The 13,846-nt window shown below is 33.7% G+C and overlaps 1 protein-coding gene across 1 annotated transcript in view; it reads right to left on the bottom strand.

Moving 5' to 3' along the window:
* Positions 1-808: 808 nt before the first annotated feature.
* Positions 809-13,846, bottom strand: part of MDGA2 (MAM domain containing glycosylphosphatidylinositol anchor 2) — an 873,366-nt gene continuing 860,328 nt past the window's right edge. Inside the window, exons 16-17 of the mRNA XM_056133738.1 lie at positions 5,739-5,844; positions 809-2,718 (exon numbers count right to left, since the gene is read on the bottom strand). Coding sequence (XP_055989713.1) covers positions 2,630-2,718; positions 5,739-5,844 — 195 coding nt within the window. The 3' untranslated portion in view covers positions 809-2,629. The remainder of the gene's footprint in view (positions 2,719-5,738; positions 5,845-13,846) is intronic.

Raw genomic sequence — 13,846 nt, 5'->3', positions numbered from 1 at the left:
GTATCACTCAAGCCATATTTTTAAAAATGGTAATGGAAATGAGATAGTCTTCTCTTTAACACTAAAATATTTTCTTGATATTAGAAGCAAGGTGTGTGCAGAAAATAAAGATGGTCTATCAATAGTAATAGTGGAGAGAAGTTGTTAGTTGCACACTAAATAAGGTCAAGATGAAGATATTTACTCAAAATATTAAATCATGTGATCAAATATTGTTTACTATAATCTCTTTGGTTGATAAATTAGACAGTTGACTATAATTTCTTTTATTTGTTTTGATTTTCTTATGGTCCATACCTGCAATGCACAGGTTTGGTCCTGGTGAAGCCTGGAGGACCATAAGGGGTGCAGCAGTTGGAACCAGGTTAGCTGCATGTAAGGTAAGTGCCCTATGGTCCTTGACCACAATTTAGAAAAGTTTTCAATATGTAATATGTTTGCTTTTGAATTCAAGGAAGTTCTAATGCTTTATTTTTCATCCTATTTAATATAAAGGGGTTGATTTAGTTCAACTCTATCACTAACTAGATATTCAGACTAGTCTCCTCTTTAACTCTGAAAATCAGCATTAAATTTCAAGTTTATTTTGTTTCATGATTTACTTTAAAAGATTTGAAATTATTTTTACATATATTGAAAATATGGCAGAGTGTGTCAGGGAGTCCCTCTTATAATTTCTTTCTGTAGACATTACTGTATATGAATGAAACACAGAAAATGTATCCCATAAATAACAAATCAATTATGCAACTAATCTTATTTTGGTGATAAGTAAACATTGCTCAACAAACACACATACTGCTTTTCATACCTTACCTGGAAAGAGGCTTTATTTAACATAGCTGTAAAATTATCTTTTAAGTTGAATTACTGAATTAGCACAAACATTTCTACAGAATTTATTAAAAAAATCAAGCTTTGTCATTTTCAACTACATCTTGTTGTGCTTTTAATATTAATAATTGCAAATGTTATAATTTATTATTTATATCCCAATTACTTGCATAATCCACTTTTTAATCCTGGGGTGTTGAAAGAACATATAATAATAATAATATTCTTCCTTAGACAAAAGTCTTTTTAAATGAAGTTAAAAGTTGAGATAATTTAAGGAAAAAGATCTTCAAATTTTCATAACCAACAGGTTTAAGTGAAATTTACAATGCATTGGAAAACTGGCTGGTTAAAGGTATGATTTGTCCTCAGGTAGCTCAAAATCATTTTTACAGATTTTTGTTTTTTTGTAAAAGTGTTTTTAATCTTGGTAAAATAATAAAATAATATTTCACAATTTGCACAGAGTCTGACTAAAGGGCAGAGGCATATTACCCTCAGTGTTTAGAATAAAGCCAGATTTTTCAGGCCCAGTTCCGCTGTAGAGTTTGTATGCACTGCAATCACATATTCTTGTTCCCTCTAAAGCTAGGGCCAATTTCATTTCAAATGGAGGCTAGAGTGAGAAATCACTCTTGTTTTTTACCATCTTCTGCTCTAAGTATTATCTTAACAACCTTTGGCTCTGGTTGACCCATTTAGTAACCTGGAAGAAAAAGTGTTGCTCCCATGTCTGGTCTCAGTGGAAGTTATTTTTTAATGGACAATAAGCCGAAAGGCCATGGCTGTCTAGGTCAAACAATAAATATCTCATCTGCATGGGCTTACGCAGCAGCTGTGGTCCTTTCTTCTTCAGAAGCGGCTTTGTTGTTTTGCCTGTAATTTGCACATTTAGGCTCTGTAGTTTGCTTATAAAATAGTTTTACACAAACCACTCTTAGCAGTGCAAGCTTCTGAGTTGAAAATTAGTCAGGCTTGTTTCATTGAAGGCACTTGGTTTCCATGGCAATTTATAAAAGATGGTGTTTGGTTTCTTCGTTGGAACAGATGACTTAGTTTGAGTGTTCAAGTGGCTGCAAGCAAACTCCGATAAGCCTGTGTAATTATGTAAGCCCAGGTTTACCGTCCTGGATAGTAGTGCATGCAAAAAGAGACAGCATACAGTTATCTAGCTTAGCCATGGAGGAAAACAAATAATAACAACCAAGGTGGGACGGGGAGAGGCTAGGAGGAACATGAGTGTTTTAAATCATTCTGAGTTCAGGTTATTTTCAAGGAAGGGTAACAACCAAAGGTAAAAGGGCCTACATTTATTTAATTCTCTACGAAAAACCCTCTTGAAAGGAAAATAAATGCCAGCTCTTCACGTACCCTGTTTACAGTGAGGTTTTTGTTGGCAGGCCATTAGGTTTCCATGGTAACAAGCAAACTATTCATTTGAAACAAAACCAGCCATGACTTTGTGCTTTGACAAGGATTTCTATAGCTTTTTTTTTCCAGAGTTCAACCAGATGACCAGATGATGCTGTAATCTTTTAGCCACAAAAGCACCTGAAGGTCTCTTCACTACTCAGGTCAAGGTTATCTTTATATGTAGTTTGGAATAAGTTATACTTCCATGATGTCTTTTTTAATAATCCCCAGTGCTTAAAAAATTTTGTTTTATTATTTTATTTTTGAGTCAGTAGTCAGTTGAGGAATCTTTGGTAGTTTGTTTTTTTCAATGTCCATTTACAAAGACTCTTTCTTCATGCCAGTGCCTGGTGAATCTTTTATAGCCTCTGCCAGGATAAGGTCACCTTCGAGGACTTAAGATAGAGATGAGGACGATAACTGGAAAAATCCATATATGCACTAAAATTCCAACAGCACCATCAACAGAATCTAGAGATGAAGAAAATAAATGCCAAACAAATAAAAGAAGCATAGCTTTCAATATAATGATCTAATAACACAATTTAGTAAACCGAAACCAGTTTGGAGGTTCATTTTATAAGCTAATTTTCAAAAAGGCTTAACAAATAATTATTTCATCAGCTATTTGACAAAATGAAAATATATGCACATTTAAATTATCTTATATTTTAATAAAATATGCTATATAATAAACGTGCTATAAAATATGCTATAAAACATCGAGTATATCAGAAGACATTTCTGTGGCTTTGTGCTGACCTCCAGGTTCAGCTAGCCACATGAAACCATGCACATATAGAAAATAATCTGAAATCCTTAAAAGTCATGCTTTCCCCCATCCAGGCTTTTAGAAAATATCAGTTTAAGAACTGATAAAAAATGATTCTAAATGAAAATGTGAAGATATTTTTATTGGTATAGAAATTAATAACTGCTAACAGTGAATTATATACATTTAGATCAATCCAAAATCTAATTTCTCCAATTTCTCCTTTGCTCTTTTTCCTTTTCTTTTTTTTTTTTTTTGGTCTTACTCTTTATTTTTCAGCCATACCTGGTATGCTCATGACTCTGTTATAGGAGATCATTTCTGGTTGGGCTTGAGAAACCATACGTGGTCCTGGGGATCTACCTGGATTGGCCACATGCAGGCCTTACCCATATTTCTATCTCTCTGGTCCCAATCCAATATCTAATTTTTAGGTGCACTAACTTTAAAAGTAAGTAACTTTAAAAAAATCCCTTCAACATTGAGATTACTAATGTAATTGATAAAGTTTCTTGCCAACTCCTAGAAAAATTTACGACCTAGCAAACTAACACTATCAAAAATAGTAATTCCTTAACCCCAACCTTAATGTAAATGGTCATAACCTAGCAAAAAGCTGGGTTTTGAAAATAAATGATTATCTCAGCTTTAGATAGTATGGGCCACAGTTCTATTTATTGTTTGCAATGACGGGAAATCAGACATTGTAGGAAGAGGATATTTCCAACTTCTTCGAGCATCTTCAATTTGGTTTGTATTTAAAAAGAAATTAGTGCTGATCAAAAACTTCAGTAGAGAATCTTCACTATCTTCAGATACTGTGATGTTACCTGTCACTGATCTATATTGTAAGAACAAATCCTATTCTCTTCTTACAAGAATGAATCTATGCTATTCTGTGCATTTGACAGACCTTCATTTGGGTATGAAATGAAGGTCTTCTACTCATTTTCTAAAGCAAATTAACAGACACATGAGAGATTTTTACAAATTTGTTACTGAAAAAAACTAACTGTAATGTGAAGGAAGTGAAAATTATGACCACAATGGCTCACTCTCACAGTTTTAGATTTTGTATTTGGAATACATAAAAAAAATAGAGTCAATTCAGTTCATATAAGCAATCACTGGGCAGTTATACAAATTTGAATTTCAACATTCAGCATGATACAATTTCTCATCAAAATTACTCAGTTAACAAAGATTGATTTGCTCTACAAAAAAGGATTTTTATGTTCCCTTTATAGATGCTTAATAATTGATAAACTGTGTAAATTTAGATTAATTATATCTTTATATTATAGCAAATATAAAATTTCCAGGTGAACTTATGAAAACCCTTCAATTTGAGGAATTATTGGGGAGGGGGGTAGGGCCACACCGGTTGGTGCTCAGGGCTTACTCCAGAGTTTATTTCTGACTTTGCACTCAGAAATCACTCCTGGCAATGCTGGAGATTATATGGGGATTTTAGGGATCAAACCTAGGTTTACTACATGAAAGGCAAGCACCCTGCCTGCTGTACTATCTTTCTATCCCCGATTTCAGGATATTTTAATAGGAAGTATTTCATATTTATCAACTTCAAATGGACAATATGAAAAAGCAGATTGATAAGCAGTCCAAGTTATCATTGAGATGTTTCTATTATTTATAACTTCTAATTTTTATTGAAAATCTATTTACAGTAAAATTTGTGAACATCTAATTAAACTAGTTAAAATTAAAACAAAGTTACTAATAAATATTCAGTACATAAAGAGATTAATTCTCTGAAAATAAAGACTAGTACACAATATTTTTATCCACATATGCCCACATGCAATATGCTTCATGACACTGTATCTGAATCTGTTAAGGTGATGGGCAAAGTTTGACCTAGCAAATGTATTTAAAAATTTAAAAATTCTGTTTGGAAAATCACTGTCACTGTCACTGTCCTCCCGTTGTTCATCGATTTGCTTAAGCGGGCCCAGTAACGTCTCCATTGGAGACTTTTTGTTGTTACTGTGTATGGCATATCGAATACATCACGGGTAGCTTGCCAGGCTCTGCTGTGCAGGCGAGATACTCTTGTTAGCTTGCATGGCTCTCCGAGAGGGGCGGAGGAATCAAACTCGGGTCGGCCATGTTGGCTGCATGCAAGGCAAACGCCCTACTGCTGTGCTATCGCTCCAGCCCTTTTGGAAAATAATAACAAATATTTATATAAAAATATGCTGAGTGTCTTAGGTAAATGCTTTAATAAAAATACATATTCAAATTTATTCTATATATTAAATTACTACAAATCTTAATTAAAAATCAAAGTGTTCTTGCCGCACAAAAATTCAGATAAAAATTATGTTTATTTTATCTCAGGCCAGAAATACAGAAAATTTCATACTTTGATTTTATAAATATGTTCAAAATGTTAAGATCTTATCTATAAACAATTTTTGGGTCACGCAGATAAATTTCTTGCCTTTTATAAAACCAACCTGTGTTCAATACCCTACATGATATTTGGACCCCACGTAGCACCAGGAGTGACACTTGAGCAGAGAGCCAAGAGTAAGCAATGAGAACCACTGGCTTTGACTCAAAAACCAAAAAGGAATACAAAAAAGAAATTTCTAATAAGCAAACATAAAATAGTCTTAAAATTTTAATATATTAATACAATTAAAATTATCTTACATTAGCATTATATCAAACCAATACAAGAAGGAATACTCACTCTTGGTCGTTAGGTCTTGTTTAGCACATTCTCCCTCTGCAATTGACACATCATCAATGGCAATATCACCTTCTATTCCAGGACCTCGAATACCTTCAAAAATTAGCTAAAATATGAATGAAACAAACCTAAATGTAGAAATTCGATTTAAAGATGAGTTTCTATTGAGAAATTGAGGCACCATATCTAAAATTATCAATGTCACTTGTTCTTATGGTCTTCACAAATTGTTAGTACGAAGATAAGTACAAAGTACATTATTTCCTAATAAAATCTAACACTGGATTTCCTTGTAAACTATTATTTTATTTTTCACAACATAAAATTTGTATTGAATTTAAGAACAAATACTTAAATACAAATATTTAGAACATACTTAAATACAAAAAATATTTATTTTTCACCATATAAACTTTGTGTTGAATTAAAGAGCAAAGTAAATTTAATAATACAAAAATAACTAGGACAAACCCTATCTGTGTTTATATTTGGTGATAAGGAAAACACTTTATATGAGAGTGTTTCTCTAAAATAGTTCCCTACAATTTTCTCTAAACATATAACATTGATTTTCTAGAAATGTTTTAAGGAATCAATCAGTTCTGGGTTCTCTATAATTATCATAAAGCCCAGATAAAGGACTTCAATAAACCTCTATGATATTGTTTGCACTCTTGCATGCACAGCCAACAGGTCATAACAACATATCTCCTATATATTATTATGATTTTTCTCTATGACTTCATTTTGACCCTTCATTTTAAAACACGTGCAGATATTTATGGGTCTACTTCTGTGTAATGTTTAGCGGCAGATCTTTAAATTTCATGTGTCTAAAATAGCAATTTATCCAGAGGCTTAATATATAAAGATTGAAAGGATAGGTTACTAAAATCAGTTCTTTATAATAAATTCTTTATACAACGTATAAAGAATCCACAGGATGGATATGTTATTCCCAATGTTCTCCCTTCCAAAATCTGACACACCATTTCGTTGGTAAAGAAACGAACAACACCCGGCCCAGACAAGGTCAGACCTGAACACCTGAAGAACCTGCTGTCAGTACTCATCAATATGCAGGCTCGGCTCTTCACACGCTACCTGTCTGAATGCAAGTTTCCGTCCCAATGGAAAACCAGCAGGACCGTACTACTGTACAAGAAGGGAGACGTCCACGACATTGGCAACTATCGCCCAATCTGCCTATTGTCTGTCATCTACAAGCTGTTCACTCAAGTCATCCTAAATAGGATTGGCAGAACACTAGATGAAGGACAACCATGCGAGCAAGCCGGGTTCCGCAAAGGATTCAGCACCATCGACCATATCCACGCAATAACCAAGCTCATTGAGGTTTCTCGGGAGCTCAAGATGCCGCTCTGTCTCACATTCATTGATTTAAAGAAGGCCTTTGATTCTGTTGAGAGAGAAGCAGTCATTGAAGCCCTAGCTAATCAGGGCATTCAAACTCAATACATAAGGATCCTCTGTGAGCTGTATTACGGATTCACTACGAGGATCTCACCATTCTACAAAGAAGTGAGCATCCATGTCAAGAGCAGGGTTCGGCAGGGTGATACCGTTTCACTGAAACTCTTCAGTGCCACCCTCGAGAACATCATGCAACGACTGGATTGGGAAGAAATGGGAGTGAAGATAGATGGTCGGCAACTACACCACCTATGCTTTGCTGATGACATTTTTCTAATAACACCAAACATTAGCCAAGTGGCACAAATGCTGGCCCACTTCATCTGTGAGTGTGGAAAGGTCAGACCACAGCTGAATCTCACGAAGACAATGTTTATAAGAAACAGCCTCGTTCCTGACACTCCATTTGCTCTCAACGGAACGACCATCTCTGAATGCAACAGTTACGTGTACCTAGGTTGATAAGTCAACATGACAAATGACCTGGCACCTGAATTGCGCAGGAGGAAGAGAGCAGCTTGGAACGCCTTCAAGAGCCTCGAAGAAATAGCTAAGAGGATAAAGAACCTCTGGCTCCAGGCACACCTCTTTGATTCCACTCTTCTTCCTGCATTAACATACGCCTTAGAGACCTGGGCCCTATGCAAACAGAATGAGAACGCTATCCGGGTCTCCCAAAGAGGAACTGAAAGAGCTAAGCTTGGAGTATCACGCTTCACTCAAATGTGAGAAAGAATCCGGAGTTCCGACCTCCGTTGACAATCAAGAATCAGGGACACTGTCTCGTTTGCCAAGGCATCAAAAATCAGATGGACTGGTCACGTAATGAGATTTAGAGATGACAACTGGACTAGAGCCGTTACCAACTGGATTCCACAGGACGTCAAAAACCGCATGGCCGCCCACCTACCAGATGGTCAGACTTCTTCATCAAGATCATGAACGATCGGTTTGAGGTTCTTCGGTTCCTAGAATGAACAGATGCCATTGGGCTACACTGGCATGCAACAGGGACAAATGGAGACGTTACTGGCGCCCGCTCGAGCAAATCGACGATTAATGGGAAGTCAAGTGATCAAGTGATACAATGTACAATGTCAGTATAAGGATAATGTGCAAGTTTTATCTTTGTATTTTAATAGGAAAAGATTCATAATTTTTTTATTATATCCTAATTATTTGTTGCTTCCAGCAAAACAATTAAATTATTTTGGGAGTGAGGTGCTAGGGGCCTCCCAAACAGTGCTCAGTGGAACCTTAGTAATCTCTCAGTGAGAATGAGCTTGGCTGTAGAAACCTGACAGTCTGATGGTCAGTGCTGGTGGCAACCAAGGCCATACTAGCAGTACTTGGGGGCCACGTTATTTTGAAGATTGAGCACGTGGAGTCAGAGACCACTAAGGCCACAATGGAGGTGCTTCAAGGTCTACCGGGCTACATGCAATTCTTGGGAGTCCATGTGGTGCCATGGATGGAACCAAGTTGGGAGCATACTAGATAAGTGCCCTAACAACTGTATTCTCTCATAGTTCATTTTATTCTTTTGATATTAAACGGCAGTCGATGTATCTGGGATTATATTCTCAGAAGGAAATTTCTGAGTCTCCAAATGAAGTTTCTATTTTTGCCTTTCCAAATAAAAATGAAGAAAAAGCTGTTTGTACTATTAAGCTGATAGTGCATTTCTAATTGCTAATTTCTAATTGCTAATTCTAATTCTAATTTCTAATTCTATAGTCTTACTACATTGGAAAAACTCAGAATGCAACCCATTTTTATAAAAAATGTTACCAAAATTTTAATTTAAATTTAATTTTTCAATTTTAGTCTTTTTATTCTTCCTGAGGCTGGAGCGATAGCACAATGGGTAGGGTGTTTGCCTTGCACGCAGCCAACCCGGGTTCCATTCTTCCATCCCTCTCATAGAGCCCAGCAAGCTACTGAGAGTATCTCATGCACACGGCAAAACCTGGCAAGCGACCTGTGACATATTTGATATGTCAAAAACAGTAACAACAAGTCTTACAATTTGTTCTGAGATGTTACTGGTGCCCACTCAAGGAAATTGATGAACAACGAGAGGACAGTGCTACAGTGCTACAATTGTCTTTGAAGCTATTTTAACGTTGCCCTTAATTGCATATTTTGCAGTGACTGTCTAAAATATACATTACTTCTGAGAAATTTATCTAAAATTTTCTGTATGTTATTGTTATTTTTCCAGTTGAAATGTCTTAGTGACCAGAAGTATTAGTTTCCAATTTTTTCTCAGTGTCTGTCTCTCATTTCAACATAGTTAAGAATTAAATAAATTTTATGATATAAGAGAAAAAGGTTTGGTAAATTAGTATTTTAAATTTGGTAAGTTTAGTATTTTCAACTTTTGTAGAGAAGGTGTTGTGTTTACTTATGTTGAAATGCTTACATATGATGAAATATATGCATTAAAGACTTTTCAGGGTCAAAGGAATAGTTTAAAGGTCTTAGAGCATTGTGAGAGCTGGGTTCACTTCCAGACTACATGGTTCATCAAGTACCGCCAGGAGCAATTCCAAAGCTCCTGGTATCACAGAGCAAGAGGTATCACTTGGAATATGGACCCCAAGCAAACAAAAAAAAATGCCAAGATTTTCAGTTTTTTCTCTGAATGTACCCAACATTAGAGCTAAAAGAAAGAAGGGAATGGGGTCAAACCACCTAGAAACAAGTGCAGAAATATCAACATTTTCAATCCTCAGAATAATGTAAAATTACTTTGAATTTCTAGAAATAATTTACATTTGACTTTCACTACTGTTTTGAAAGGAGATATCTGAAAAAAAACTTAAGTGATTGTCCTTTTCACCCAAGAAAATTTTACAAAACCACGGGGTAGAAGGTGTTTAAGTATACAAATTAAACATTTATTGATAATAAATCATAAAAATATTTATTTTTAAATGAACATTTTGGAATGCATTTTTTTAAAAAAGTGTTTCATTCTTTTGATATGTATAGCTTATCTGGTAAAGAATCAGTGAGCAAAATCAAAGTTTGTCCTCACTCCCTTTTTAGTTTGCTGAGTCTTCTTTCCTAAAGATAACAACATGAGCTGAATATTATCTTGGAGAAAGTCAGAACTCAAAGATTAAAGCTCAGAGGCGTTTGATTCCATAAAACCAACATTTTCCCACTCTAGGCACAAGGCTTATCATTTACTGAACAAAAGTGGAGGGTTGCCTTCATATGAGTCCTCTTATGCAGTTATTTTAACTGATTGGAATGAAGAGGAAATTTCTTCCTTCCACTTAAACTGTAATTCAGAAATAAAGCCAGAATAAGAATGCTTTATTCAGGAAAATTTGGTATAGTAAAGAAGAAACTTCAAGATTTTTAAGATACCAATGATTTTAATTTTAAAGGAAGGAGTACAAAAGGAAAGGGATAAACACTGTTGTGGAGTAAAATCCAGGGCTCAGAATGTATCTGTGGCAATGGGTAGTCACTCTTATATGCTTTGTGCAGAGGTGAGAGGTTGTTGAGGAGACTGAGAAGAGTAAATTAGACTGTCCTGTAGCTGCTCACACTTGAAACTTAATCCGATGAGGCAGAAGTCATAATCCTTTCATTGGGAAGGATGCTAGACAAATAGACTTGGGGGTAAACAGATCATCCATTTAATTATATATAAGTGAGTGGATAATATACCCATTGCTTTTATTTTTTTAAAGTACAAAATTATTTTTACTTAATTCATTCTTACTGGAAGAATAGAAAGAAATAGAGGCAGTGGAAAAAAGGACAAATGAAGATCCCACGTAATATATTTGCTTCCTTTTAATTTCCACAGCAGTTAAGCTGTTGAAAAGATATGTACTGCTGTTTCTAAACTCATCTTGATTATCAAAAAGAAATATTTTTTGTATTTTTCTGTACATGCTCTGAATTTTAATGATGATATCTGAAGTGCTACAATAATATTTATAGATTCTAGTAGATCCTGAATGACTTCTAGATTGAGTCCTAGAGGTATACATTTTTCTGTTTATTGCTTTCAGCTAAAAGGATGATAATAAAAATAAAATAAATAGGACTGAAATTAGAATAAAGCATTTGACCAAACATCAAATATGTTTTAAAAAATGTCACTGATAAAAAATATCTTTTGCCCAAGCATCAACAAGAAACCATAACAGCTCTGATGTATTTCAACTTGGAAGATGTGTTCTGTATGCAAATAAAACAATCTGAATTATATTCATTTAAGAAATGCTTTCTTGTTTCATAGATTAAATTATGTCACATTTTAGGAAGAAACATCATGATTCTGACTAGTATTACATTACAGTAATAAAACATTGTTCCTTTTCTGTTCAGTATTTTTCAAATGCATTTGATTTTATAGCCTGAAGAAATTAATTTTATCTAGATGTTCAGGGAAAAAATGAAATTTACATCTTCTGAAAGAGAAATCAAGGCTTGCTCTCTAAGTCCATGAACACGTATCTCACCCACTTGTTGCTATGCCTCTTTGCTTGTTTATTCCCACTTTGGAAAAACCTGTGTTCTCTCTTGAACATGACCTTCCTTTCCTTCTCTCATGTAACATCTTTCTAAATAAGTTTCATTTAATAAAAACTATCTTGATTCACTAAGAATAGAATAAAGTAAAAGAGATCAAGTTATACAAAACCTATTCTTCAATATGATCTTTTAAATTTTCTTATAATGTTTGCTTTAACTAAAATGACATGTTAAAAATTAATGTTTCACAGTATGTATGTACAACTTGACAAAGTTATTATGTAGGAAACACTACATGATCAAAAATTAACACTTGATAGGTAAATCATGTTGAAAAAATGTATATGGGCTTCTGTATTAGAATTGTACAACACAAAATTATTTCAATTCATTGGTAGTTTCTTTCATAGATGAAATGTCTTAAAGAATTTAAATATTTATGTAAATGTAGAGGCAAATACATCTATAAGATTAGAAAAACATGCTTAAATATAATTTCTCAGTAAAAAAGAAGAAAAATATGAGGAGGGAGTCCAACAATACAATATATTTCTGATGCTCTGACTTTAGTGATATAGTACCTTGTGCAAATGTTCACAAGATATTTTCTTCCTGAAAGAAGAGTGTCAACCTGATTATTACTGGTAAGACCAATTGCAAAGCCAAGGAGGAGTTGAAAAATGGGCAATGGCATCATTCAGAAAAACTTCAGAATATAAATAAATTTGAAAATAGTTATTAACGTTATTAACTGTGCTTATATATTGTTACCAGTTTAGCAAGTAATTTAACTATCTTTAAGTCTTACTAAAATATTTGAAAAGAGTCATAATAATAATAATTAAAGTAATCTAGCTTTTTCCTGCAAAGTTTTGTAAATATTAACAATGAATTTCAAATTTAGAGTGTCTTCTAATCCAACATACTAGATAAATGTCACTTGTCTGTTAAAACTTTTAATCTGAAATAATAATATGAGACATTTAGCTATTGGCAAAGAGAAATAAATACGTTATATTGTGAGTTGCAATTACAACATGATTTCAATGCTTATTTCAATTGCTATCATCATGCCTAGATAATTGCACCAGAACTTTGTTCAGCATGCTAGGTAGTATCTATATCAGTCTGAAAATTCTACTAAGAGAATAATATTTTCCCAACTATTATGTTAGATAAACATAAAGACAGCAGAATTTATAGACCATGGTGCGAGAGAACAATGGTGTAGCCTGGTGGGAAATCTAAGTTGAGGAAATAGAACTGAGAATTTATCCAAGTCAAAGGCAGCTAGAGGACACACAGTTGAATGCTGGTAAAGAGGTACAGATAAAGAGATCTGCAGGATGTCCTCAAGCATTCAGCAAATTCAAAGTACGGACTGATATTCAGTATACGAGGGAACTTTTCAAAGAGTTTGTGTGATTTAAATACATTGACTAATATGCATTTTCAAAATTATAAAAGTAAATAGAAAAGTAGGTCTCTAGATTTCCTTTATGCTATAACTAAAAAACAGTAGGATACTATTTTGTGTTGCTTAGTGTTGTTCTACTTCTCTCGCTGAATATACTTGAAATATTTTCATTAAATATACTTTCATATACTATGAAAACAGTAAATCATTTAAAAAGATAATTAAATATTTTTTGGTGCATGATAAAGCGAGACAATATTCATGTATAAATTGAAATTTTATCCAAATTTGCCACTATGTTAATTTTACTTTCCAAATGCAGCAAAATTAATTTCATCTCAAATACTAAACATGCTAAATTAATTCTGGAAAAATGTGAAATAGGTTTCATAAAGATAAATTTCATGCTCTGAGAAATGTTACACAATAATTGTATTTTCAAGTAAGCAAATTAATTTGACACAGTCAAACAAAAGAATTTGAAAGTTATTTTTGAAAGGTTTATGTTTTAAATGATTTATGGCTGAACTAATTTAAAGGTATGTTAACTCAAAAAAATAAAACAACAAAGGTGTCAATGAGCTAGCAGCTCAAAAATCACTTATATGCTATTTAAAACTCCAAGATGTAAGATACCTCCTTTTCATTTGAATTGAGACATTCTAGAATGCTACAAAGTTATATACAAATAATATTGAGATTTCTCACAAATTAATTTATATGGTAATACAGTTTGTTTAGTTGGTACCACAAA

This window comes from Sorex fumeus, unplaced genomic scaffold (genome assembly GCF_029834395.1).
Source record: "Sorex fumeus unplaced genomic scaffold, SorFum_2.1 ptg000098l, whole genome shotgun sequence".
Classification (NCBI taxonomy): Eukaryota; Metazoa; Chordata; class Mammalia; order Eulipotyphla; family Soricidae; genus Sorex; species Sorex fumeus.
The sequence above is the reverse complement of the archived record's forward strand: the minus strand, read 5'-3'. Positions and strand labels throughout refer to the sequence as shown.